Source organism: Suncus etruscus, chromosome 20 (genome assembly GCF_024139225.1).
Source record: "Suncus etruscus isolate mSunEtr1 chromosome 20, mSunEtr1.pri.cur, whole genome shotgun sequence".
NCBI classification, from domain to species: Eukaryota; Metazoa; Chordata; class Mammalia; order Eulipotyphla; family Soricidae; genus Suncus; species Suncus etruscus.
The window spans coordinates 2,294,115-2,322,069 of NC_064867.1; the positions used below are offsets into that span (position 1 = coordinate 2,294,115).

General features: G+C 53.0%; 1 protein-coding gene across 1 annotated transcript; it reads right to left on the reverse strand.

Moving 5' to 3' along the window:
* Positions 1-27,201, reverse strand: ACVR2B (activin A receptor type 2B). The gene is made up of 11 exons (XM_049766410.1): positions 27,150-27,201; positions 6,117-6,324; positions 5,911-6,020; positions 5,634-5,785; positions 5,400-5,543; positions 4,829-4,972; positions 4,302-4,450; positions 2,481-2,595; positions 877-1,015; positions 660-790; positions 1-210 (listed from the first exon to the last, which is right to left on the reverse strand). Exons 1-11 carry the CDS (start codon positions 27,199-27,201, stop codon positions 16-18), a joined length of 1,539 nt encoding a protein of 512 aa, XP_049622367.1. The 3' UTR covers positions 1-15.
* Between the last annotated feature and the right edge of the window lie 754 nt (positions 27,202-27,955).

Here is a 27,955-nt window from a genome sequence, read left to right on the forward strand (position 1 = left end):
GCTTGGATCCTGGACTTAGATGCCAGACTCCTTAGCAGGCAGGTCCACGTTGGTGACAGAAGTCACCAGGGAGACGAGGCAGTCCGAGGTAGTGCCGTTCACCGACCTCCGGATCAGGGACACCCGCTCCTCCACACAGCCAGCGGACAGGCGGGCCTCTGCGTCGTGGTCCCAGCACTCCTCGATGGTCACGCAGAGCTGGGCCAGGCCCTGTACAGGAGAACCAAAGGCCTGGTCAGCACCCTGAGGGATGATGGTGCCCTCGTCTCTGCCCTTGAGAAGCAGTGGACCTCACGAGCCACAACTGCAGTGGCAGGTGGGCTGGCAGCATCCTGAAAGAGGCTCAGGAGCCAGGGGTTTCCCTTCCGAGGAATTCACCGGCTCCAGACCCAAAGGCAAAACAAGAGACCCCGGCACTCCTAGGCACACCCAGCTGCTCAAGCAAGATCTCAGATGAAGCCTAAATCATAGAGGGCCTTTGCTCTCTCAAAGAGAACCACGGCCCCTGGTCTCCCTCAAGGCTTCCATCCCATGGCAGGGATAGAGGCTTTTGTTGGTGAGCCTGCCCTGTTGTCTGCTTCCCTACCCTGCTCCTCCAGGACCTCAGTGCCTGCCTGCCACCCACCAAGAGCACCCCACATGCCTCGCAGGGTCCTTACCGGATGCTTCAGCCAGTGATCCTTGATGGCAGGTCTCATTTTCTTGTGCACGACGACCTCCTGCAGCTCCTCCAGTGACGGGTGCTGGCCGATCTCTTCCTCGAAGGGTAGCATGTACTCATCCACCGGTCCTGAGAGTGAGAGAGGGTCAGGCTGCCAGTCACCCCACCATGGTGTCACGCCCACTCCACCCTGGCCCGCTCAGCCGGCCACTCACCATCGGCTGCCTTGCAGCGGGACACGAGCTCCCACAGCACCAATCCCATAGCGTACATGTCAATCCTCAGGAAGGCATCTCTCTGGAAGTTGATGGCTCCCTCGAGCACCTCAGGGGCCATATAGCGCCTCGTACCCACCTGCAGAGGGAAGTGGGGGAGAGTCAGTCACTGGCAACCATGTTCTCACAGAGACATCCTGTGCGCAAAGGATGAGGCCAAGAGGTAGGGCTGCTTGGTGGGTAACAGGCTATGAGAAATGGGGTGACCCTCACTTCTTCCTACTGTCGGAATGGTAACGAGAGGCCACATCTCAGCACATTTCAGCGAGATCCAGCAACAGTGACCTAACAAGAATCTGCTGCCTTGACTCCATCGCACCACAGCGAACTCCCTACAAAGCGGGACTGAATGAGGTTGGAGGGTGCAGCCAACCTGAGTTTAACCCTGGCATTCTTCAGAGTCCCCCTTACGTTCCACCAGGAGAGATCCCTGAGCCTGAATCAGGAACAGGTCCTAAGTGCTGCTGGATGTGAGTCTCTCCCACACCACCACACACTCTTATCAAAAAGGGGGTTGGGATGGGCCAGAGCAATAGCACAGTGGTAGAGCATTTGCTTTGCACGATGTAGCGCAGAGCCAGGAATAACCCCTTAATGCCAGAGTTAGCTCAAAACACCAAAAAGAGAAAGATACCATTCAGAAAAAAGGTCCAGCTTTTATTCAAAGTTCTAAAAAGAAAAAATGACTGCCAACTTTTCCCAGGTACTTTGGATATATATCTACATAGATATAGATATATATCTAGGAGATACCTGGAAGGGTGGCAGATTCCCCTTTCTGCCACAACAGCCCAGCAACACACCCTGTACAATCCAACAGAAACAGCTTGGCTCTGCAATTTAACCTAATCAAACTGCCAAGCCAGCAAATTTGTTTCAGATCTATTCATCGCAGGCCACAAGGTCACTTGGAACACCTTAAAATTTTAGAGTAGCGGGGCCGGAGAGATAGCACAGCGGTACAGCTTTGCCTTGCACACAGCTGACTCAGGATGGACGGTGGTTCGAATCCCGGCATCCCATATGGTCCCCTGAGCCTGAGAGGAGCGATTTCTGAGCACACAGCCAAGAGTAACACCTGAGCACTGGCGAGTGTGACCCAAAAAAAACAAACAAACAAGCAAACAAAAAAATTTGAGTAGCGTCAGCTCAGTAGCATCACAGAAAATTTGATGGGAAAGTCACACAGAATCAACCAAATTTGGTAAGCCTGATCAGTAACCAGAGGCTGCGCATAAATGACCATTTTAGGATGATTTTGTTTATCTGGGTATTGAGTCTAGATTCTCTGTACAGTGTTGCCTATTTTCTCCTGCCTAATAATCACAATTTAGAGAGAGAGACTCCAGGGAATGAGCCTCCCAAACCATGCTTCACCCAGCAAGAAAATGGGAGCACTGTTCCTGGAGTGTCAGCCAGCTTTGAGTTCGTACACACCACATCCCTGAGTTCTGCCAGCTGATCAGTGAGAAAAGGCAGCACACCCACCGCCGCCGCCCCGTCCCCGCCCTGCGTGTCAGCCCCCTCTTGATCTGGCTCATTACCTGTCCGTGTGTGTCCCCCGGGGGTTTCCCGGGTTCAAACCGCACAGCCAGGCCGAAGTCCGCCAGCACGGCCGTGAGGTCACTCTTCAGCAAAACGTTTTTGCTTTTGAAGTCTCTGTTAAAACAAACGAGTTGAGACAAAGTCAGAAAGGGGGGTCTGTCCTCCCCTGCTCCGGGTTTCTACCTCGACTTCCAGGATACTAGAGTCTGGGCCTTTAGCTCCCCCACCCACTTCCTCAAGCAGGCCCCTCCACTTGTTGAGAACAGGAGCAACACAAGATGGAGTCCAAACGCTGTGCGAGCAGGTGGCAGAGGACATACAGCACAGGGCATCCTCATGCGCAGCCCAGTTCAGAACGGTTCTACCAGCGCAGTCCCACCGCTCAGAATCCCTCGTCCACCCATACATGTGCCACAGCCGTCCTCGCACCGCCAAGCCGTGTACAGATGCTGCCCCCTTCCATCCCCGCAGTACCAAAAAAATCGGCATGGCATACTCAAGACAAGTGGAAGGTGGGAAGCAGGTTTTCTGGGGATTTACATTATCTGGGAGAGGAGTAAGAACCAGTAAGAACGTGAACTGGGGGGCCGGGAAGGTGGCGCTAGAGGTAAGGTGTCTGCCTTGCAAGCACTAGCATAGGATAGACCACCGTTCGATCCCCAGGCATCCCATATGATCCCCCCAAGCCAGGAGCAATTTCTGAGCGCATAGCCAGGAGTAACCCCTGAGCGCCAAACAGGTGTGGCCCAAAAACCAAAAAAAAAAAAAAAAACCCGTGAATTGGGCTGTTTCTGAGCAGGCCGCAGCAGCTCAAGCCTGCCACAAAAGGGGGGGGGGGGGGCTAAGCAGGAGACGAGCCCTTATAGGACATAAGACCTTTTGGGCTCTCATCTCCCAGTGACTGCTTCAACCTTGATTTAAGAATTAAACTTGGGATGATAGCACACAGCCAACCCAGGTTCCATCTCCAGCATCCCAAGCCTGTCAGGAGGAATTTCCAAGTGAAGAGCCAGGAAAACCCCTGAGCGCCACCAGGTATGGCCAGAGGGAACAACGGGTGCAAACTCCAGGGGTCCCCTCTGCCATGCTTCCCAGGAACTGACCTGAGCCTTATGGAAACGGGCAACGCTGGCATTCAGTTGTCTTGTGACCTAAAATAGTGGCAGCTTGCGGCAGTCGACCTTACTACCGGCAGCGTCCACTGCCCCCACCCCCGCCACAGAACCCGCTGAGCTAGCCACGGCCAGGTCCTCTGACCCTTAAGATGCACTGAGAAGTTTAGCACCCACCTCAAAGGGCAGAAACGAGCTGATGGGAGCTGATCTCTCTACGAGTTTCCAGAGCAAAAGAACGAGGAGCTAATGAGGGAGCTCTCAAGGTGTGGACGGGACACCCCCAGAGTCCTGGGGCTGTTTCAGGCTATCTGCCCAGGTCAGCATTCCTTTCGAAATCCATGATTTCTTTACTTTTCTGCCTTATACTCTCCAGCGAAGAATGAGATTTCTAGAGGCTATTCCTCGCTCTGGGTCAAGTCAGTACCTGACTGCCTGCACCAAGTGTCCAGCAGAATCACACCCCTCCTGCAGCCTCCTGACCCCAAGTCTGAAAAATGCCAGGCCAACTCTCCAGCCAGCTATAAGTCAAGTGACCACTCGAGGGCACCAAACAGCCAGTTTTTGAAGCGCAGGACACAGCAAAGAGGAGGGAAATAAATGCCAAGCATCCAAGCTCAATCGCTTCAGCCCTAGCCCACGGCCCTCAGCTCTGCCCTCCCTGACCAGCCTTCTCTGCAGCTCTGGAAGGCCTGTGAGCAATGATACCTGTGAGCGATCGATGGTTTGTGGCCCTCACCGCGGCACCAGGGCACGTCCTCATGTAGGTATGAGAGGCCTCGGGACATAGTCTCAGCCACGTGACAGAGCTCGTTCCACGTAATGATGTTCCCCTTGAGGTAATCTGTGAGCGAGCCCTGGGGGGACCAGCACAGGAACTGAACACAAGCTCTGGGGGGACAGTTCAGGACCCAATGCAGCCCATCTCAGACAAAACCCAACACCAGGCTCCTCTCCCGGAAGTGCAGAAAACTGATGTGGAAAACGCACGAAGCATCGGGGACAGGAAAAGGAAGGCATCAGAGGGGCCAGAGCAATAGCGCGGTAGGGAGTTTGCCTTGCATGCAGATGACTTGGGACCCAGGTTCGATCCCCAGCATCCCATATGGCCTCCCAAGCCTGCTGGGAGTGATTTTTGAGTGCAGAACCAGAAGTAACCCCTGAGCGCTGCTGAATGTGCCCCACTCCCAAAAACAAGAAGACATCAAGGGCTCTTAAGGGGCTCTGCTGCTCACCTTGTCGTGGAAGGCTGTAATGAGCCACAGCTCCACCTCGAGGTTGGAGCCCCGCTTCTCGGCCGCAATGAATTGTAGCAAGTTCTCATGCTTCATGCCTGGCGTGCTGAAGATCTCCCGCTCACTCTGCCACGACTGCTTGTCCTGCAAGGAGACAGGGCTCAATCCCCCACAGTACCCTCTCACATCCCCCCCCACACACACACACGGTGCCCCAGCCTGTCTCAGTCTCTGCAATGACACAGGGTAGCATCCGAGGAACAAGCAAACCACAGAGGGCAGAGGGCAGAGTGACACAGAATGAATGACAAGCGGACAAGAGGCAGAGCAGAGCCGGACACCCTACCAAGAGTCCCATAGAGCCCTAAGCAGAGCCTGATTTTTTTTTTGTCAAAAACGAAAAGTCCAAACACAAAGTGACCCAGGTTCTGCAAAGCCAACTCTGGCCTCATTATGGTGAACGACATTTCCCTCCAAGCATGGGGCCATTTCTGCATTTCTCCTTCATCTCATCCCTGGGGAATAAGGCATAGGCCCTGGGGCCCCCGCTGGGAGACCCTAGCTCACTCACCTGCAGCGGGAAGATCTTGACAGCCACAAAGTCGTTCATGAGCTGCGCCTTCCACACACAACCAAAGCGCCCCCGAGCCTTGATCTCCAGCAGCTGCAGCGGCTTGAGGCCCACCAGAGGGGATGGTGGTGGAGGCCCAGGGTCCTGTTTCAAAGCTCAAGGATTAACAGTGACTGGACTGGCCTGGCCGGCCCCTGGCCGCCCCGACCCTCCCAGGCGGCCCCGTTTTCTCACCTCATGAATGTCCACGTGGCCGTAGGGAGGCTTGCGATGCCGGTACATCCAGAAAGCCAGGAGGACGATGAGGGAGAGGCCCCCGATGGGCAGCAGCGAGTAGGCCAGCACCGTGAGGAGAGTGGGGGCTGTCGGAGGTGGCTCGTACGTGACTGGGAACACACGGAGCCCTGGGTCACACAGCCCGCCACTCCTGTGCTTCCAGGGCCAGAGGGGGAGAGAGCCCTTCTGCCTGTCCCACCCTCCTCCTCCGGCCATTCTTCCTGCAGCCTCTCACCTTCTGGGCCCCCGGCCTCGGGCAGGTGAGTGAAGCGCTCGTTGCAGAAGTTGCCTTCACAGCAGCAGAAATACACCTGGGGGTTCTCCTCGGTGGCCACGCACTCCTGCCTGAATGCACAGACACCACCCAGCGGGACCTCAGCCTCGGGAGCACAGTGGGGACCAGAAGGGCCCCGGGGACCCTACCTCCCCCTTGGGCAGCACCTGTCGTAGCAGTTGAAGTCATCCAGCCAGCAGCCCTTCTTGACCAGCTCGATGGTGCCGGAGCTGTTGCGCCAGGAGGCATAGCAGTGCAGTCGCTTGTCCTGCTCGCCCTCGCAGCGCTCCAAGCCACTCTGGTTGGTGCGCTCCAGCTCCCAGTTGGCGTTGTAGTAGATGCACTCCCGGGTCTCAGCCTCCCCGCGCCCGGAACCTGCGGCCAGAAAACAAGCACTGCTAAGCGTGGCCTCCCCCACAGCGGCAGCCCCGGGCCCCACACAGCAAGGAGACGGACGGCGTCAGCAGGGGCTCTGCCGACGCCAAGGTTCTCCACACCCGCACACATTGAGTCCTGGGCTGTGGAGACATAGCCCGGACCTAGCCACCAGGAATGGTACAGACCAGAAGGGGCAGGGCCAGAGGGATAAGCAGGAGTTAAGGTGCCTCTCTTGCGCATAACGACCCTCGTTCCACCTCAGACACGGCATGGTCACCCCCAAGCACTTCCAAGTGTCAAGTGTAGCCTCGGAAGTCTGGAGCACTACTCCAGACTTGTGTCCCAGGCAATCCCTGGCACCACAGCATGCTCAGCACCCTCGGTACCAAGCAGCATCACATGCACCCTCACAGCTGGCCATTCCTGGAAGACCCCACCAGACTCCAGAGAAGGACAAAATGCCCTGTCCAGCAGGAAGGAATCCCTAGAACACCCCCACTGACACTGTTCCTTTTGGTGGCATCTCAAGCAAAGAGCCAGGTACCCGAGAAACCAAAGTCAGGTGGGCACCGCAACCCATATAGGAGCCACAGGCCCCTCAGAGCTCCCACTGGTGTGCAACGACAATGGTGTGCAGCGCCTAGATTCATCGCAGCGCTATTCACAATAGCCAGACTCTGGAAACAACCAAGATGCCCTTCTGTGGTGTACCCCAAGACCCACCCATATCTGGGAGGAGTTTTGGGAACCGGATAATAGGTGTAACTACCTGCAAGACCTCCCATTTCTGGGAGGGGTCTGGAAAAGGATAGATAAACCTCTGAGCCAGGGGATTCGGCCCCTTTTGCCGTTTCTCTCTTGGCCCGGCTTGGCTTCCTGGCTTTTGGATCTTTGGGCCGCATGGAGCCCAAAGGGAAGATGGCTAACAGGAGATAAGATGCAGGGCTAGCAAAATATAGCTGTGCTTGAAAGGTTGACATAGGCCACACACCTGTGGTGGCAAGGGCATGAATAAAGATGATTCTTCCTGATGGCTGCGTGTGAGTGAGTAATTTCACCTGGGCCTGGAACTCGCCGGCTGCATGGAGGTTGCAGAGCCATGTGGGCTGGATGGCATCATCCACCATCCAGCCCCATTGTTAATTATTTAATGCAACATCGTGCATCACCTCCAGCCCAGGCCCAAAACTAAAACTTTGTTACAATAAACAAAAACCTGGGCCTCTTCAAAGACTTATTAAAAGTCTAAATTGGAAACGGAGGAGAAAAAAGACTGTATTGAAAATGGACTGATTTTCTGAGAATGACCTTTGGCTTGAATTTGAATTTCGACTTTGAAAATCTCGGACTAAACTTTTAGTTTAAATCACTTGAAACTTTAAACTTTCAAAAGCGCCCTGTGAAAATGTGGGCCATAAGCTGCTTCCAAAGTGCGCCCGGAGAAAAGAAAAGGCAGCGGTGAAGCCCCTCCAGCATCGGAAAAGCGGCTGGGCTCGGCCTGGCTGTAATCTCGGCTGGGATCCGGATCGGCTGGGCTGGGCTCAGTTTGGCCCAAAGATCCAAAAGCCAGGAAGCCAAGCCGGGCCAAGAGAGAAACGGCAAAAGGGGCCGAATCCCCTGGCTCAGAGGTTTATCTATCCTTTTCCAGACCCCTCCCAAAAATGGGAGGTCTTGCAGGTAGTTACACCTATTATCCAGTTCCCAAAACTCCTCCCAGATATGGGTGGGTCTTGGGGTACACCACACCCTTCAGCAGGTGAATCGCTAAAGAAACTGTGGTACATACACAATGGAATATAATGCAGCCGTCAGGAGAGAAGTCATGAAATTTCCCTATACATGGATGGTCATGGAATCTATTATGCTGAGTGAAATAAGAAAGAGGGAGAGAGACAGAGACAGAATAGTGAATAGTGAGAGCCTCATCTACATTAGCACGAAGCCCTGCAGCAGCTCCTGCCTCGGGCTGAACCAGGAGAGCCTGAGCTACTCCAAGTGCCACCAGACTCGACCGGCGCCCTTGCCACAGGAAGAAAGGCGTCACTGCGAGAGCCAGATTATTTCTCACCTAGAGTGATGCTTCCGTGTGACCTGGATAACTTACCCGACCACCCGTGCCTATTTTCCTACTGGGGGGAAAAGATGGCAACCACCCCCACTTCCTAGGCTCTTCCAAGGAAGGGAATCAGTTCCTGCACTTGAACAGCTCCCATGACTTGGCTGACAAGGAGCGCCACTGCCCTGGCTGCTGCCCAGGACTGTCCTTCGCAGCACCCAGCTCTCAGACCCCTCAAGGGGGGAGCATGCAGGAACTCTGCCTTCAAACTTCAGAGCCTTTTTCCGCTTGTGCACAATGTTGCTAGTTGTAGCCGCTGGTGCCACTGTGACCAAAGGCCACCGTTAACAACCCCCAGTTAGGGTCGCAGGCACGACAGAACACTGCTCCTGTGACAGGGGTGTCACTCCATCCCGAGGGGAGCACTCCCTACACACTCGCTCCTCACTCACTCTAGCTGGCTGCAAAGGAACCATATGGAACAGTGACAGGTCATGGCGCGGGAGAAGCACACCTCTGGACAGGGACGACCCTGAGCTCCTCCACCCTCTATCAGGGAAGGCAAAGAAACTCTCTTCCGGACACCACCCAGGGAGAAGCAGGGCTGGCTCTGAACCAACACCCAACTGCAAGGGGGACGAGGGGAGGGTGACCCAAGACGGAGACCACAGCACTATGGGAGGAAGGGGGGCCAAGCGACATGGGAAGGAGGACAGGAAATAAGGACAGGAGCACTCGGGCCTCCCCGGAGACTCCATCTCCCAGAAGCACTTTATAAATGTTCTGGATGCCCCACAACTTCCCCATTTCAATTCCCCTGATTGGCCCACATGAGCATGGTAGAAAGAGAAGAAGGCAGGCATCCAGCCTCACAGGAACCCTTCCACCAGAGGGCCAAGCGAGGAGCAACCAAGCCGCCCTTTGTTCCCCATCATCTGCCTCCTCATGCTGGGTCCAGTGGCAGGGAGTGGGGTGGGCAGCGGGGGCAGCCACAGGCCCTGCACTGAGAACCACCCAGCCTCGCCAAGTTGGGGGGCACCCTACTCCCACCATCAGCTCCTCCTCCCAGGTATCCAAGAGGCTCTGGAGGCCTGGAGGTGGCGCATCCCCAGTGACGGGACCTGGGATCTGTGCTCCTGCCTGCTGCTTGGGGAAGACCTGGGACACAGAGCTGCACAAAGAGGATGGCCAGGGGCCGGAGAGATAGCATGGAGGTAAGGCGTTTGCCTTTCATGCAGAAGGATGGTGGTACCAATCCCAGTATCCCATATGGTCCCCTGTGCCTGCCAGAGGTGATTTCTGAGCATAGAGCCAGGAATGACCCCTGAGCACTGCCAAGTGTGAGCCAAAAAAAAAAGAAAGAGAGAGAGAGAGGGAGGAAGGAAGGAAGGAAGGAAGGAAGGAAGGAAGGAAGGAGGAAGGAAGGAGGGAGGAAGGAAGGAAGGAGGAAGGAAGGAAGGAAGGGAGGGAGGGAGGGAGGGACAGGGAGGGAGGGAGGGAGAAAGAGAGAGAAAGAAATAAAGAAGAAAGAAAGAAAGAAAAGAAGAAAGAAAGAAAAAGAAAGAAAGAGAAAGAGAAGAAAGAAAGAAAGAAGAAAGAAAGAAAGAAAAGAAAGAAAAGAAAGAAAGAAAGAAAGAAAGAAAGAAAGAAAGAAGAAAAAAAGAAGAAAGAGAAAGAAAGAAAGAGAAAGAAAGAAAGAAAGAAAGAAAGAAAGAAAGAAGAAAGAAAGAAAGAAAGAAAGAGAAAGAAAGAAAGAAAGAAAGAAAGAAAGAAAGAAAAAAGGAGAGAGAGTTAAGCAGTCCTGGTCTAACCATGTTCCTCTATTCAGATACCATCAAGTCAGGAAGTTCTAAAATCACAGGGGGAGGGAGGGCTATAGCAAACTGAAGCCTGAGATGCAATGGGCGATAGATATTTCCTGCATGTTCAAGGAGGTAGATCCATTCCTCCCCCTCCCTATAAAGGGGGTGGCAAGCTACTAAATCCCGGGAACCTTTGGTCCAGACTTTACAGGCAAAGAACAAAGAGGTGAAGGGCTTGCCCAACTGATTTATGAAGTGTCAAACCTGTTTGGCCCAGGCAGCCTGGCCCCAGAGCACAGGCTCTCTCTCAGATCTGGGCAGAGTTGCAGTCCCAGAGAGAGGTAGCAATTTCCACCAGTGCGAGGAAGGCCCATTCCACCCCAGTGAAGAAAAGCACCCTCTGCTGCTAGTCTAGCACGGAGCATCGGGAGCATCCCCAGTACTTCTTCCCACATTCCCACCTCGTCTTCTGCGACTTTCAGTTTCTCTAGTTGTTTTTAATCCAGCACTGCCCTTTGGCTTAGAAATGAATCTGAGTATACTTGTCACCCCTGATATCTTACCATCTTTCAGGGGGACAAGTGACCTCCCAAGCTGTGCTCAGGGATACCCAGGGACCATTCCCAGCTACCCTCAGGGTGGCAGGCGGGTCGGATGGTCAAATGCTCAGATCTAGTAACACAGAGACCATGCAGGTGGTGCTAGCACGGACCCAACATGTGCCAGGGTTCTTTGAGCCACGACTTAGCCCTGATTAGAGATGTGTTTAAATTTGTATTATCTCTATCGTTCTTCCCTTGGAATTACTTTTCAGTTCCATATTTTGGTCCCTCCAGATCTGAAAGCTCTCCACTCTGTTTCCACTCTACTTTAGATTGGCTTTTAAATTCTAATCATAAAGTACAAAAGCTAGCAATGCCTCCTCCCAACTCTAACTGCATGAGAGTTCGTTCTGATGCCAATTAAATCTATCCAACTGACATTTAATTCACTTAATGTTTCTGTTGGGTAATTAACCTTCCCTGGCAACAGATATTGCATTTTATGTGAGTAATGTTTTTGGCCCTGGCATTCATCGCCAATTGCTCCTACGTGGCCACTCTTCCTTCAGGGAACTCAGCAAAGAAATGTCTTTGCGTTTGTTGTGAGGTGCAGGGGACTGAATCCTGGACTTTAGACTTCACACGGGCATCAGGCTTTCCCACTGAGCCACATCTCCAGCCCCAGCAAACAAGTTTTTCAAAATGGAGCCCAGGGGGGCCAGAGAGATAGCACAGCAGCATTTGCCTTGCAAGCAGCCGACCCAGGACCTAAGGTGGTAGGTTTGAATCCCCGGCATCCCATATGGTCCCCCCGTGCCTGCCAGGAGCTTATTTCTGACCACCGGGTGTGACCCAAAAACAAAAAAACAAGCAAAAAACGTAGCCCAGGGTCGGGACTAAACAAGAGGGGAGCAAAGGCACTTGCCTCGCACATAGCTACCTCTAGTTTGATCCCCAGCACTACCAGGAGTGACCCCTGAGTACAGAGCCAGGATTAAGCTAGGAACACTGCTAGATATAGACCAAAACAACAACAGATAAATAAAACAAACCAAATAAAATATTATAAAGACAGTAAGAATAGGAGAAACTACAAAGATGAAATGTTAAAATTTGGAAAGCAAAAGCACCAAAGACCATGCAAATTCCTAGACTGAAGGGGGGGATGCAAAACGAGTGGTACAAAACAGCATAAAATATTTAGACCTTCGGCATTGGTGCCCCAGCAGATGGTGCTCCAGCCAGAAGATCATGGCAGAGGAGAGGCACAGTCACAATGATGACAACGTGCTTGGTGACAAACAGTGGCAGGCCAGAGAGAGACTGGGGGCCAGACACTCACTGAGGGCAACTGGCTCTCCTCAGCACATACAACCCACTGAACTTGCTGCTCATCGACCAGAGCCTGCCCCGGCCGCTCCACTTCCACAACCACCCCCCACACTGACGCCAGAACTTGCTTGCCCCTATTCTTGGGTCTTTACAGCCCAAGCTTCCAGCCTGAGTATGTGAACCCTCGTGGCATTACCTATCACCACCACCCCACCACCGCACCATAACAGTAGAAGACAATCCAAACCAGCAGGAGTGGGGGGGCATGGGCAGAACCTCCTCAGATAGCCCACTTCCTCCTTACTGTAAAACAGCCTCTAGACAGGAAGGAGCACAGAAATCTGAGGGTACCCTGAAAAACAGATTAGGGCAGGAGAAAAGGCTCATGGCTGAGCACATGCATGCATGCAGGGAGCCCAGATTTCATTCCCCACCACCACCACGTGGCCAGGTCCTCTCTACCCAGCACTGCCAAGAATAGCCCCCGAACACAACTAGGTTGTGCCAAAACAGCAAAAAATACAAGATATCAAATATGACAACCTCATCTTCCTCTTGGTAGCTGCCAGGACAGCCAGTCCAGCCTACGCCTCCCAAGGAGAAGCACAAAAGCTATTCCTCAGGCGCAGCTGACTGACAAGTTTCATCAACAGCCAGCCCTATCACTCTGCAGCTGACAAGTTCCAATCACAAGCTCTTGGCTTTCAATCAGTGTTCAGGGCCAACCTTAGATATAAGCAATCTAGGAAGATCGATTACCTGACAGAAATAAAGGAGGCAGAAAACAATTTGACAAAGCAGCTTATGCGAGGAAAAACCCACTTCCAGAGCAGTCCCGGAGCCGGATTGCTGCGGCGGCTCCTGGGCGCTAGGGCCCACAAGGTCTCGGCAAGCAGGCGCTTGAGGTTCAAGCCCCAACACACATGCTGGGAGTGGCCCGTGCTTAAAAAAACTAAAGGAGGGGCTGGAGAGATAGCATGGAGGTAGGGCATTTGCCTTACATGCAGAAGGACAGTGGTTCGAATCCCGGCATCCCATATGGTTCCGAGCCTGCCAGGAGCAATTTCTGAGTGTAGAGCCAGAAATCCCAGGGCTGCCGGATGTGACCCAAAAACAAAGAAAAAAAAAACAAAAACCTAAAGGAAAATTGTGGCTCAACAAATGCACTGATGAGACAGTTCATCAGAAAGATAAAATATAGTTTAAAACAAATAAAGGCTGGGAGCCAGAAGCCAAGTGGTCTCAGATGCATTGGCGGGGAAATCAATAAGGACAGAACTAAACAGCCAAGCCAAAGTCAACGACAATAGAATCAAGGGGCCTAAACTTTAACAATCCAAAGTCAAAGGAGCCTGTTACCCTGGCTGGCCAGGGGCAAAGAGTGATGGTATAGGATGCACTCTGAGTCCACTGGTGGAGGGAGGTTGACACTGGTGATGGGAAGGGCCCTGACTCATTGTATATCTGAAAATTAACTATGAAGGACTGTGTAGATAACTGTTTCAATACAATAAAATTAAAAAAAAAAAAGAAATAAAGACAGGGTTGGGACATAGTTTAGTGGTTGAGAGTACATTTCACGTGAATGAGGCTACGATTGAAACCCTAATAACAACAAAATCAATTTAAAAATATTTAGGGACCGGAGCTGTGGCACAAGGAGTAAGACGTCTGCCTTGCCCACGTTAGCCTAGGACAGACCGTGATTCGATCCCTGGGTATCCCTTAAGGTCCCCCAAGCCAGGAGCGATTTCTGAGCACATAGACAGGAGTAACCCCTGAGCGTCACCGGGTGTGGCCCAAAAACAAAACAAAGATATGCAGACTCCACAATGGAAAAGTAGGTGACTTGGAAGCCCTCTAACCCCTTTCTCCTTCCCATTTCTTTTTCTCCTTCCCATTCTGCTTTGCAAAGGGCCTTAAAGTCAATTATGGAAAAGCCATTAGGGGTGCTGAGCTCAAAGAGACAGGGCCCTCAGGGGAACAGCTGGGGTCTCAGAGTTCAGGGCACCAGAGGGTGGGGTGGGGCCAGAGCTCCCATTTCCACAAGCTTCCTCTGAAGGAAGACGCACAACCATCTGGTGGGAGAGGCGGTGGACACAGCAAGGGTGGCATACGCGCCTCAAGTCGAAATTGCAGTCCAGCTGGAGCCAACTAGAGGCTCTCAGAAAATGTGCTTGTGAGGCACATTGGAAGAGGTAACTGGCACTGGCTAAGGGATGGGGAGAGGGAGCAGATCTCTGTGGTCCTCAGAGATTGGTGCTAATCTGGCAGAACAGAGGATGCCTCTAGTCAAGAAAAGATGGGAGGGGGCCGGGAAGGTGGCGCTGGAGATAAGGTGTCTGCCTTGTAAGCGCTACCAAGGAATGGACCTCGGTTCGATCCCCCCGGCGTCCCATATGGTCCCCCCAAGCCAGGGGCAATTTCTGAGCACATAGCCAGGAGTAACCCCTGAGTGTCAAACGGGTGTGGCCCAAAAACCAAAAAAAAAAAAAAAAAAAGATGGGAGGGGCCAGAGCGGTGGCACAGCGGTAGGGCGTTTGCCTTGCACGTGGCCGACTGGGGATGGACCCGAGTTTGATCCCCGGCATCCCATATGGTCCCCCAAGCCAGGAGTGATTGCTGAGCGCATAGCCAGGAGTAACCCCTGAGCGTCACCAGGTGTGGCCCAAAAACAAAAACAAAAAATTATAGAGGAACCAAACTAGAGGTGGGAGAGGTGGAGGGGGATTGGGGGGAGGGGGTTCTGAGGTTAAGGGAATTGCCTTGTGCATGGCTGACCAAACTTGATTCCCACGACAGTATATGGCCTGCTAAGCAATGCCAGAAGTAATCCCTATCACGAAGCTAGGAGTAAGCTCTGAGCACTGGGCAAAATCAAAAAAACAAAAACTGAAAAGAAAAAAGGAATCAAATAGAAAATGTTAAATGAAATAATCCCGATAGTGCAGCATATTGGGTAACTTGCCTACTACGGGTTCAATCCCCAACATCCCACATGGTCCCCAGGCTCTGTCGAAACTGATTCCTGGGTGCAAAGGAGTAACTTCTGAACACCTCTATATGTGGCCCAAAAACCAAAATAAAATTGTAAAACGTGGGGAAAGGCTACTATAGTGGATAAAGTGCATATCCAATCCAGGTTCAATTGCAGCACCCTAAAAGATACCCTGAGCACTGGGTATGCCTCCTGAAAGCAGACCCAGAAGTTAGTCTGGCCCAAAAATCAAAGACAAAAAATAATAGAACGGGGCCGGGAAGGTGGCGCTACAGGTAAGGTGTCTGCCTTGCAAGCGCTAGCATAGGACGGACCGCGGTTCGATCCCCCGGCGTCCCATATGGTCCCCCCAAGCCAGGAGCGACTTCTGAGCGCATAGCCAGGAGTAACCCCTGAGCATCAAACGGGTGTGGCCCAAAAACAAAAACAAAACAAAACAAAAAAAATAACAGAACATAGAATTCTATGAAATAAAATATACACAAAGGAATAGGGCACACGCCTCCTATGGGGAAAGCCCCAATCCAATATCTACCACATGCACTCCTCCCCAAAGCAGGTTCATCTCCTTCATAAAATATTCCCGAGCACATCAGAAGTGATCCTGAACAGAGCCAGAAATAGACGGGTCACTAAGAATGGCCCAAAAACATTTAAAAAAGAAAAAGAAATTTTATAATACCGAGACACCAAAACATGTAACTTATCCCCTTGAAATACTACCCAAAAATAAATGCTTAGGCTTTTATTGAAAAGCTATTCACTTCCCAACTTCTGTACTGTCTCCCCTTTACACCTTTAATCAAGCATCCATAACATAATGAATTCAAAGCTTTTGCGGAAAGAAATGTTGAGAGATGTAAAGGGAGAAAGAGTAGGATAAGGGGGTGAGAGGGAGAAGGGATGAAGGAGAGAGGGGGGAGGGCAAGAAAGAAAGAGAAAGAGAGCGAGGGAGAGGGAGGGAAAGGACGGAACCAGAGCGATGGCTTAGCAGATAGGGTGTCTGCCTTGCACAACACCGCCGACCTGTGGACCCCCAGCATCCCATAGGGTGGTCGTCCCCCGAGGCCACCAGGAGTGATTTCTGAACAGAGCCAGAAGTAACCCGAGCACCACTAGGTGGGGGGTGGGAGGAGAGACAGAAGAGGCAGAGACAGAGAGAGGAAAAAGCCTCTAGTAAGCTTGACCAATATTTGACCTTTGGCCATCTTGCCACTCGCCATTTGCCACCTGTAAGGCAAATGTATCCTGAAATCCAGTAGATGCATCCTGTTCTTTTTCTTTAAGACAGGCTTGTCTTTGTGATACATTTCCAAGTTGTATTATTACTTTGAGGATTAACTAAATGCTAAAAAGTAAAGAGTTTTTGTGTCTATGGGGAGAAAAACCCTAGTTTCTCTCCTTTTACTGTTAACTAGATGTAGACTAGACGGATTTTCAATTGCCGTATCGACTGCATTTGTGGAATAAAAATACAGTGCAAGCTGGAGAGGTCGCACAGCAGGCAGGTGTTTTGCTTTGCCTGCATGTGGTCAACCCAGGTTTGATCACAATACTCTGTAAGATTCCCAGAGCTCTGAGTTCAGAAGACAGGAGTAAGATCCGAGTGCCACAAGGAGTGAACCCCCCAAAAGACCCATGGCCAGTCTATATTACGTTTACACACTGCTGAATCTGGTTGTAGTTTGGGGGAGCCTTCTGGAGGGCAAGGAGGCCGGGCACACCCAGCCCAGAAGTGCTTGAGGTAGCCGACCATCAGCTCTGGGCTCAGGGACGACACAATCCCAGAGAGCAAACCAGGGTTTGTAGTATTCCAAGCAAGCTCCTGTACTGCCTCCCCGAAGATATTTATATTGGTAAGTTTTAAGGATTCATCTTACAGTCGTTCCTCAGGGATGTTGATTCTATTTTCCTTCATGATCTATATTCCTGTCTGTTAATGACTTTTCAGTTTGATATTTTTCTACTGCCTCATAGTCCCCTTTATGAGGATCAAAATTATAATCTTTCCATTATTTTATAACTATCCTAAATATGACCGCCAACTTCTTGGTTTGGAAAAATTAAACATTAATAGCCAGATTCGTCCTTTTTCTGAAAAAACGAGGAACTTAGATTCAATTTCACTACACTCCCATACAGTACTGTCAAGTGCTTTGTTTTCAATTTACTTCAAACTCAGTAACACTTCCCTAATAAATGGCTAAATATTGATCATTTTCTTTCATTGCTTTTTTTTCTGCATCTCCAGCCTTTAATCCACATCATTTTCCTTTATTTAGCACTTCATTCTTGGAAGGCCCATTTCACTTGATGCTACAAAATTTTAGGCTGGCAAGCTATCATTCCAGGAACAGACTGGGGCCCATGCAACAGAGGAGCCTCAGGTTCAATTCTCAAAATGACATGGAATAACCAACCCCTGAGCACTGCTTGGCAAGTGCACCCCCTCCTATCCCACGTTGCAAAAAAAAAAAAAATTCCATTACCTTCTGGCTTCGTTTGTTGGCTTTTCTAATAGGGATTACACCAGAAGTGCTGGGGAGAGGGGATGTAAAGATACTCCCAACAATCAGCCTGCACAGTTCAGTGGCAGGCAGGAAAACAAGATCCCAATCTGGGCCTCACACATGCTATCGTATTGGCATGCCCTCCCTACCAGCACCTGGGGCATTTCTGTTTATTTTGTCCCATAGTACAAGGAATTGAACACAGGTCTCATACATGCAAAGGAAAGATTCTACTGCCAACCACATCCCCAGTGCTCTCCTAGCTTTGTTTAGTTGTTTTTGTTTTTGTTTGTTTTTGGGCCACACCCGGCGGTGCTCAGGGGTTCCTCCTGGCTGTCTGCTCAGAAATAGCTCCTGGCAGGCACGGGGGACCCTATGGGACACCGGGATTTGAACCAACCACCGTTGGTCCTGGATTGGCTGCTTGCAAGGCAAATGCCCCTGTGCTATCTCTCCGGGCCCGCTTTGTTTAGTTTTAAGGCCACAACCAGCCATGTTCAGGACTTACTCCTGGCGCTGCTTAAAGGACCTGATGGGGTGCTGGGACTTAAACCAGGGTCACTTGTGTGCAAGGAGACAGCCTTATCTGCTACCTATATGGCCCTTCTCTGGCTGCTTTTTAAGATTCTTAAGGGTTTTTTTTGTTGTTGGGCCACACCTGGCAGCACTCAGAAATTACTCCTGGCAGGCTCAGGGGACCATATGGGATGCTGGGAATCAAACCAGGGATATCCTGCATTGGCCCCGTGCAAGGCAAACGCCTTACTACTGTAAGACAGATCTGTCTTTGATTTTCAGAAATTTAGCTATGGTACAGCCAGAGTGATGATAGCATAGGCAGGTAGGCATCTTGCCTTGCGTGCAGCTGACCCCAGTTAGATCCCATGCACTACCCATGATCTCCTGAGATCACCAGGAGTAATTCTGAATGCAGTCAGGAATAACCCCTAAACACTGACAGATGTGGCCCCAACACAAAAGAAATCTAGCTATAATAATAATAAGTGATTTTTTTTTCCTTTTTGGCTGGGGGCCAACTCTGCAGGGCTAGGGAACCATATGCATTACCAGGAATAGAATCAAGGTTGGCCTTAATCCCTGTACTATCTCTCCAGCCTAGAGGAGAATTTTTATTTTGTCTATACTTCACAGAGCTTCTGAAATCTGTGGCTTACTGGCTTTCGTTTGTATTGCAAAGTTCTGAGGTAAGATTTATTCTGCCTCGTATATACAGTCCTTTATTGGGGGAACTCAGTCACAGGGTCTGAGGTGTCTCTGTGTCTTTCCCTCTTTTTGTGTTTGAATCCCAAGGTTCAGTCATTTTCTTCTATCCCATCTTCCAGTTCTCTACTTCTTTCTTCAACTGTACCTCATCCCCTGATACAATCCTGCTATCTCATGTCCTAGTCAATAAGCTAATTTTGTTAACAGGATTTTTCCTTGTAGGTTTTGAGCCATTTGATGCTACTTCCTTGATCTTTCAACACGTATACAATAAATATTAGCCAATGCAGAGCTCACACAAGTCCAATGACTCTGACTACTTTCCTTCCTTTCCTCTCCTCTCAGTTGGCAGTGGTGGCAGTGGCTGCAGAGATGTTCCGGGCCATACTTGGCTGCAGTATGTTGGGGATGTGTCCTTAATCTGTCCAGCTTTCCCAGGGGCCTTTCAGAAAAAAACTGGCCCTGTTTATCAGGGGAAAAAGTCTCCAAACCTACTTTTTAATTCCATTAGGTTCTAGCACATTCAGGACTCTCCAAGACACAAGAGGAAACAACAAATACACAGAAACTGAGCTCTTTGGTGTGGCTAGAGATGCCCATCCATGGAAAAATATCAAGAAAAAAAAAAGTATCAAGAAAAGTATCCCCCAAATTCGTGGTTCAACTCTTTTTTAATCCCCACCCTGGCAACGATACAAGGACATGACGTAGGGCGGGTCCTACACCAATAGCACTGGGGTCCTCCTGACACAGAAGTGTCTCCAGGAGCACATTCCTAGGAAGAGGCACAGGACGGCACAGCAAGAGCAGTGGCCAGCCAGCACCAGGTCTCCAGGGGAACACCGCCAGCCCTGCGGTCCCATGCCCTGCCCCCACAGGCACCCCTAGCAGACCAGAGATCAACGCAACAGTGGCGCGGCTGCTACAGGCATTGGATACTGACGGGGACCTCACTCACCCTGGAAACAATGCCGTGGGCCCTCGTCACCTGAAACCCAGGGGCGGGTGGCACTGCACCAGCTAGGTAAGCCCTCACTCCCTTGAGTGCTCGGGGAACAGAGCTCCACCCTGGAAGTTGTTCTGCAGGGACCACCCCAAACCTCACAAAGCCCAAGTTGGCAATTCAATGGGAGTCCCTCCCTCATCAGCCTGGCATCCAAGCACCTGAAAAGGAGAGAGCAGGAAGTCTTGAGACAATGTTCTCCCCAAAGGACATAAAATAAGGGTTTCGTTTTCGGGGGTCGACGCCAGCAGTACTCAAGGATTACTTCTGGCTCTGTGCTCAGGAATTACTCCTGGCAGGCTCATGGGACCATATGGGATGCCAGTTATAGAACCCAGGTTGGCTGAGTGCAAGGCAAATAAATGCCTTGCCCATTGTGCTATCTATTGCTCTGGCCCCCAATAGGAGTTTCTTAACCCCTGGGCTGCCAGACGGGACTCTGAAAATGCTTTCTGAACTGGGGCTGGGCAGGAGAAAGTTGTCAATGATGCTGGGCACTAACAGACGTTGTTCCGGAGTCAGAGAGATCACATGGGGGAGAGGGGAAGCTGCAGAGCCCAATTCCATCCCCAGCACCGCCAGGCACAGAGCCGGGAAAGCCTGACGTAACAGCAGAAAGGTCCCCAAGCCCAACCTCTGTCCAAAATATTGTCTCTAGGGGACAAGAGAGAATACAAGAGTTAAGGTACTCATCTTGCCTGCAACCAACCAATGTTTGCTCCCGGCACCCCATGGTCAGCCAGTCCTCAACAAGAGGGGCTCTGGAGGCCCCAGACCACTGAAGGGACCCAGCACCATAGCCATGGGCCCTCTCAGAGAACCGGCAGCCTCGAACCCTAAGCACTCACTCAGATCCCACACACTGCTTAAGACTTCTTGCCAGCCTCCTCTGCAAAACAAAGACACTGTCCTCATAGCTGCCACGCCCCACCCCCACAAACCTGAAGGGACAGCGCCTTGGTGTCCACCCCAAAAGCCTGCTCGAGTCAGGACCCTGCTCTCACGAGCTCAGACCAGAAGGCAAGCAGGGCCCCCGCCTGCTGCTTCGATGGACAGACAGCAGCTGGCCTGGCCCAGGCTCCCAAACATGGGGCCAGACCCCAGGCACAGCCTTCCATCCTCCAGCCAAGGCTTGGGTTTCCAACCAGCCTTCCCTTTCCTTCCCCAGGCCTAATTTTAGCCTCCAGGGCTATCAAAGCAGCACTGAAATAGCCAGCAGAGAGAGGAACGGTTGCAAACAAGAATGGCAGCTCATCTCCCAAAACACCTCAGCACAGCCCTGAAGTCCACCAGGGAGGGAGAAGTCCGTCCGTCTGTGGCCAGCCCAGTCGCACGGGCCCCTGTGGCCCTTCCACCCACTCCCACGACACATGAACTCACGGATGAGAGTCTGCCAAAGGCATGCAGTGCGTTCAGGGTGACTGGAAAGCCGGGCTGTCCAAAGGGAGGAAGCTATGCTTGATCGAAGGCCAGGCGGAGGCACAACTGAGCCCTGAGCAAGCCCAGCCCGTGCAACGTCTCTGTGGATGCCCAGCAGGGACAGAGACCATCAGTGCTCTCCTCAATGACAAAAGTCCACTCCCAGCCTCGCCAGCAACCCCGGCCTCCAGGAACCGACCAACCAGCACCTTCAAGAACTGGCCCCTACTCTTGTGAGCCTGGAGGAGAAAGACCCAAAGAAGTCTCAACCCAGAAGATCCGGGAAGTGTGCATTTTGGTGACAAAGGGCTGGGGGTGTGATGGAGGGAGAGGTGGAAAAGATAGTAAAAATCAGAGAATTCTAAGTAGGAAGTAAAGTCCCCTTTTCAAAAGACTCAAGAAACCGAAAATCAACTCGACAGCCCCAGTCTCAGCAAGGCCCCCTGAAATAAGTCCTTCTTCTGTACACACCAATAACGGAAGTCCCTGCAAGCCAGAACTTCGGGGCTGCTTCTTCCTACCACAAGCCGCCTCTACCCCAACAACTCACAGGCAGCTCCCAGAGCAGCAAGCTAGGTCAAGATGGGAGAGAAGTTCCTACCCAAGAAAGCCCCCTAGCAGGGCCTTAAGTACTGAAATAGGTGCAAGGGGGTGAGGGGGACACACACACAGCACACTGCCCAAGCCATCGGGTGCTTACCCCTCCCCAGAGATTGTTCCCTTTCTCCAGGGCCTCCAGGATGGAAGCCGGGAGCCAAAGAACTCCAGGTCCAGAGGACAAGCTTGGCCCTTGGCCCTGCCCACCAGTCAGTTTCCTGAGGAGACCAGAGCCCTGAACTCCTTTTCCTACCTTTGGGGAGAGGACGCCCCACGGCCCTGGCATCCCCAGGCTCGGAATTCCAAGCCCACAGCCGCTGTGGCTCCTCGAGGTGCCACAAGGCTGGCCCGCTCAGGGGCAAGGGCATGCCGCGTCCTGCTGAGACCCAGACGTGAAGCCACTTAGGCCGAGGTCACTGTGGATGCCCACAACCACAGCTGCAGAGGTTCCCAGGCGCCCCGCCACAGGCCCTTGCTGACATTCTGCGCCGGTGGCCAGGCAGGCAGGCAGGCAGGCAGGCAGGCAGGCTCGGGTAGAGACCTCAAGGCAGAGGCCGAGGCCCGGTGGGGGGGGAGGGCAGGCAGGCTGCCGGCCACCCACAACTGCTGCCTCCTGAAACCCGAACCCCTCTGGGAAAACTCAAGGACGCCAGGATTCTCTTCTGTAGCCAGCCAGACACAGGCAAACCACTCATTTCAAACCCAACTCACTGGCCGGCAGGTTTGGGTCTGAGGAAGCAGCTACCTCCTAGGATCTGCACAGAATCTTCCCCCCCAAATCTCAGGGGGTAAGGGGATATATGTAGCATAAATCACAAATCCCAGGGGCCGGAGTGACAGCACAGCAGGAAGGCTTTTGCCTTGCACGCAGCTGATCCGGGAAATACCTACCTGGTTTGATCCCTGGCATCCTATAGGATCCCTTGAGCCTGCCAGGAGCCATTTCTGAGCTCATGGTCAGGAGTAACTGCTGAGCGCCGCCAGATGTGGCGACCCCCCAAAACAATCACAAATCCCACAATTCACACCATCTCCCTAATATGAGATTATGGGTCCACAGGGAATAGTGGTGGAGCACATGTGTGAGGCCCCAGTTCCAACTTGACACAGCTTGTCCCCCACCTGTGGGACTCCAGTGATTCCCCAAGCAGCACAGACAGCACTAAGCCTGAGTACCAACCCCTCAAGTCCACGACTGGCAGACCAGCAGCAAAAGTGGTCTCAGGAGTACTGATGGGTGTGTGGGGGGGGGGGGGGGGGGGGGGGGGGCGGACCCACGAATAAAACTGAGTTGCTAGAGAAAGAGTTCAATGGCGGCACGCACCAGTGCCTTGCAGGATTGTCCCAGAGGAGAGCACCACCAGTTACAGCTCCAAACCAAACCCGAACAAAAAGAGGCCTGGGGATCTGGTCAGTTGTCGTCCTTCTCTGGGAACTGTGCAGCTCTCTCTGCCCAGAGCATCTAGGAAGGTCTGAGGACACGGCACTCTAGCTAGGGCCAGAGAGGTGGTGCTAGAGGTAAGGTGTCTGCCTTGCAAGCACTAGCATAGGACAGACTGAGGTTCGATCCCCCAGCATCCTATATGGTCCCCCAAGCCACGGTCGATTTCTAAGCACATAGCCAGGAGTAACCCCAGAGCCTCAAACAGGTGTGGCCCAGAAAAACAAACAAACAAACAAAAGCACTGAAGCTTGTCCAGTCGGAGGCCAGGGGTGGGTGCTGTTCCGCTTCTTAGAAAGCACTAGACCCAGACAGTTCTCCTCACAAGGAAGGTCCCTGCACAGACACCCATGCAACCAGTGGGTCCAAACTGCCAACAGGATCCCAGTTGAAAAACCCGTGTCTACAATGAGACCCACCCCACCAGCAGCCTCTGAGTGCGGACTATTCTAATCCTCAGAAGTATGGCCCAGGAGCTGGGAGAAAGTGCCAAGGGCCGAGTACACACCTCCCATGTACAAGGTTCCAGGTCTGATGGACAGCACTGTAGGGTTCCCAGGCACCGCCAAGAGGACTGGCCAGCCCAGGTTTCCCTTCCCCTCAGACTCCAAATACTTTGCCTCGGTATAGGCCAGTATCTTGCCAATGGCCACCGTGTGTCCCTTACCCCAGTTCCCAGGCTCCCCCAAAGCAACAGGTTACCAGAATTGGGGGAGAAGAGTGGGCAGAAGTCAAGGGGTGTGCTGTGTACGCCCAGTTTGAGCCCCCAGAATATCACAGGGGAGGAGGGGACATCATGAGCTCTGCTGCCGGGCCAGAATTCCAAAGGCGCTCTTCTGGGATACCCAGAAGGCCTGGGATATCTACATCAATGCTAAGGTTACATTTTAAAACATTATAGGCCAAACAAGAATACAGTAACGACACTGAGAGTGCACAGGAATCTAGCACTGTCTGGTCCCCCAGCCCTGCCAAGAGTCATAGTATAGCCCAAACACTACACTGGAGAGGGGTGCTTCTCCAAATAAAATACAATGCAAAGCCTGGGGAAGGGGGGTGGGGGACTGGAGGGGATCGTTGTAAAGGGCAAACCAGGAGCAGGAAGAAATTCACCCAAGAGGTCAAAGACACTGACGCCGGTCCTTGCCTCCCACCACACCCCGGCGCAATGGTCCCGTCCCTTCCTTTCACCAGGCAGATAGATGAACGCCCACTGCACTCCAGTCCAACTCCAGCACCCCGACCCGGAGTATTCCGGGTGCTGAGGATCTGAAGGCCAAACACACCAGCCTGCCAGTGCCCTGAGGAAGGAGGGAGGGAGACAGTTTTGGGAAAAGGGTTTCTGGAGTGCAGGTCTGAGCTGTGGTGAAGGGTCTCTGCAGGCCTCAACTGAAAACCCAGGCACGTCCAGGGAGCAGAGGGGCAGCCAGGTGGGCTGCATCAAATTTCCTGAGGAGGGCCGGGCGGTGGCGCTAAAGGTAAGGTGCGCCTGCCTTGCCTGCGCCAGCCTTGGACGGACTGCGGTTCGATCCCCCGGCGTCCCATATGGTCCCCCAAGCCAGGAGCAACTTCTGAGCGCATAGCCAGGAGTAACCCCTGAGCGTTACCGGGTGTGGCCCAAAAACAAAAAAAAAAAAAAAAAAAAAAATTTTCCTGAGGAAACCCTCCCTTCCTTCTACCAGCAGAGCAGTTAGGGGTAGGGGTCAAGTAAGCAGCAGCACAGAAAAGCGGCAGGATTGAGAAATCAGTCTCTATCACAAAAGAAATGAGTAGAGGATGCCCTCTAGGGCCATAGGTGGAGGGAGGCCGACACAGGTGGTGGGAAGAGCCACGACTCATTGTCTATCTCAAATTCAACTATGAAAGATTCTGCTGATCACAATCACAACTGTTCCAATAAAATCATTATTCTACCTAAAGACAACAGAGGTGAGGGCTGGAAGGACCGGCCCACAATAGAAAGTTTACCACAAAGAGGGGTGAGTGCAGTTAGAGAAATAACTACGCCGAAAACTATCATGACAAAAGTGAGAGAAATAGAATGCCTGTCCCGAAGACAGGCAGGGGGTGGGCAAGGAGGGAGTTGGGGGGCATTGGTGGTGGGAAGGTTGCACTGGTAAAGGGTGGGGGTGTTCTTTTTATACCTGAAAGGCAACTACAACCATGTTTGTAATCATGGTGCTTTTTTGTTTTTGTTTTTAATCATGGTGTTTAAATAAAGAGATCCATCAAAATAAATAAATTTTTCAAAAATGACTACAAAAAGTCAGGACCCTTCCCAATGCGTTGCGACCCCCAGTCCCAAAGCAGGCTTTGGGTTTACCCAAAGCGCTTGCATGCGGTGTAAACAGAGAACCCCAACTGTGCCGTGCCTCCCTTCAAGGAAGGAGGCGGGTGGGTGAGAGGGGAGGGCCTCCAGCGAGCGAGGGGGATCCCCGCTCCCCTCCGTCCCCCGCGGGGTTCCCGGCCCGGGCCCTGCAGCAGGGCCAGGCAGGCGGAGGTGGGTGGTGGCGATGGGGCCGAGGGCCGCGAGGACCGTGCGCGCTGCGTGGCGGGTGTGCCTGGCCTGGGAACAAAGACACTGGCTGGGCTGGCCCTGGCGCGCGAAGGCCGCTCCTCTTCCAGGACCCCAACCCTTGGCCGACCTGCCCGGCCTGGCAGGGACATGGGGGGCGCCTGGGAGTCCCCCGTCCCCGGCTCGCTGCAGAGCGGGCCGCGTCTGTCCATCACGTCTGTCCATCGCGTCCTCCGCTTCCGAGGGGCTCGGCCAGGGAGGCAGGCGGGGAGGGGGGGCAGCCTCTGGGGGTTTGGGCACCCTGCTGCTTGGGCCCTTCCCGCCCTGAGCCCCTGGACTTGGTTTCTTCTTTCTCTGCCATGTCCTCTTTTCCTCTCCTGATTTCTTCTTTTTCTCCTCTCCTCTCCCCTCTTTCTTTTTCCTCTCCTCCCTTGTTTTCCTCTCTTCCTCCCCTTTTCTCTCTTCTTTTTCCTTTTTCTTCTTGTCTCTTCCTCTCTTCTAGCTTCTTTTTATTCTCTTCCCTTTTCCTCTCTTCTCTTTTGCACCTGTCTCATTTTCTCTCCTTTCCCTCGTCTTTTTTCCTTTTTCCCTTTTCCTTTCTGTCTTTTCCTGTCTTTTTTCCTCTCTCCTCTCCTCTTTCCCTTTTTCTCTTCTTTTCCTCTTTTCTTTCTTCTCTTCTCTTCTTCCCCTCCTTTTTCTGTGTCTCCTCTCTGCTTGTTCTTTCTCTTCTCTTTTCCTCTGTTCTGTCCTTTCTGTCTTTTCCTCTTCTCTTCTTTCCCTCTTTTCTTCCCCTCTCCTTGTTCTTTCTCGTCTTTTTCTGTTTTCCTTTCCTCTTTCCCTTTTCTCTCTACTTTTTCTCCTTTTCTCTTTTCTTCCCCTCTTGTGCCTCTTTTCCTTTCCTTCTCTCCTCTTTCCCTCTTTCTCTTTTCCTTCTCTCCTCTCTCCTGTCTTTCTCTTTCCTTCTCCTTTTCTCTTTCCCTCTTTGTTCCTTTCCTTCTCTCTCTCTTCCTCTTCCTTTCCTCCTTTGCTGTCTCTCCTCTTTTCCTTTTTCTCTTCTTTTCCCTTTTCTTCCCCTCTTCTTTTACTCTCTCCTCTCCTTGTTCTTTCTCTTCTCGCTCTCCTCTTTCCCTTTACTCTTTTCTTCCCCTTTTGCCTCTTTTCCTTTCCTTCTTTCTCTCCCTCTCCTCTTTCTCTTCCTCTCTCCTGTCTTTCTCTTTCCCTCTCTTTTCCTTTCCTTCTCTCTTCTCTTTCCCTCTTTCTCTTTTCCTCCCTCCTGTCTTTCTCTTTCCCTCTTTTCCTTTCCTTCTCCGTTCCTCTTCCTTTCCTCTTGCCGTCTCTCGTCTCTTTCCCGCCCCCCGTGTCCCCCGCCCGCCCCCGTCTTACCGGCGCACAGCGACCCCCAGAGCAGGGCGAGGGCGGCCCAGGGCGCCGGCATGGCGGGCGGGTGCGGGCGAGCGCGGGAGCGAGGGTGCGCGGGGCGCGGGCGGCTCCGGGCTCCGGCTCAGGGCCGCAGCGGGCGCCGGGGGCCGGGGGCGGGGGGGCGGCGGCGGCGGCGGCTGCGTCCGGGGCGCTCCGGGCTCGGGCAGGGGCAGACGCGGGGTCCCGGCGCGGCGGGGCAGGGGCCGGGCGAGGCCGAGGGGCAGGGCCCGGGCCCCGGGCGGCGGGGCCGAGTCCGGCGGGGCCATGGGCGGGCGGGCGGCGGGGCCGGGGCGGACGATGCGGGAGGATGCGGCGCGATGCTGCGGGCCGGGGCGCGGGGCGGCGAGCGCGCGGCCAAGATGGCTGCGGAGCGGCGGCCGCGAGGACCCGGATGCGGCCACAAAGGGGCGGAGGGGGGAGGAGGGGCTGGGGAGGGGGACGGGAGGGAAGGGGCGGGGCCCGGCGCGTGGGCCGAGGGCGGTGGGCGGGGCCTGGAAGGCCGCGGGTGGGCAGGCCACGCCCCTAAGCGCGTCCCCGCGGGAGGACGGGGGTCGGCCCGGACCCCGCGCGCACGCGCACGCACACGCACAGAAAGAGACCCTGGAAGGAGGCCCGGTGATGGGCCTGGATCAATAACACACACGCACACAACACACACAGAGACACACCTGGAAGGAAACCCAGTGATTGGCCTGGACCACTTGCTCACTCACACACACACACACACACACACACACACACACACACACACACACACACACATATCCTGG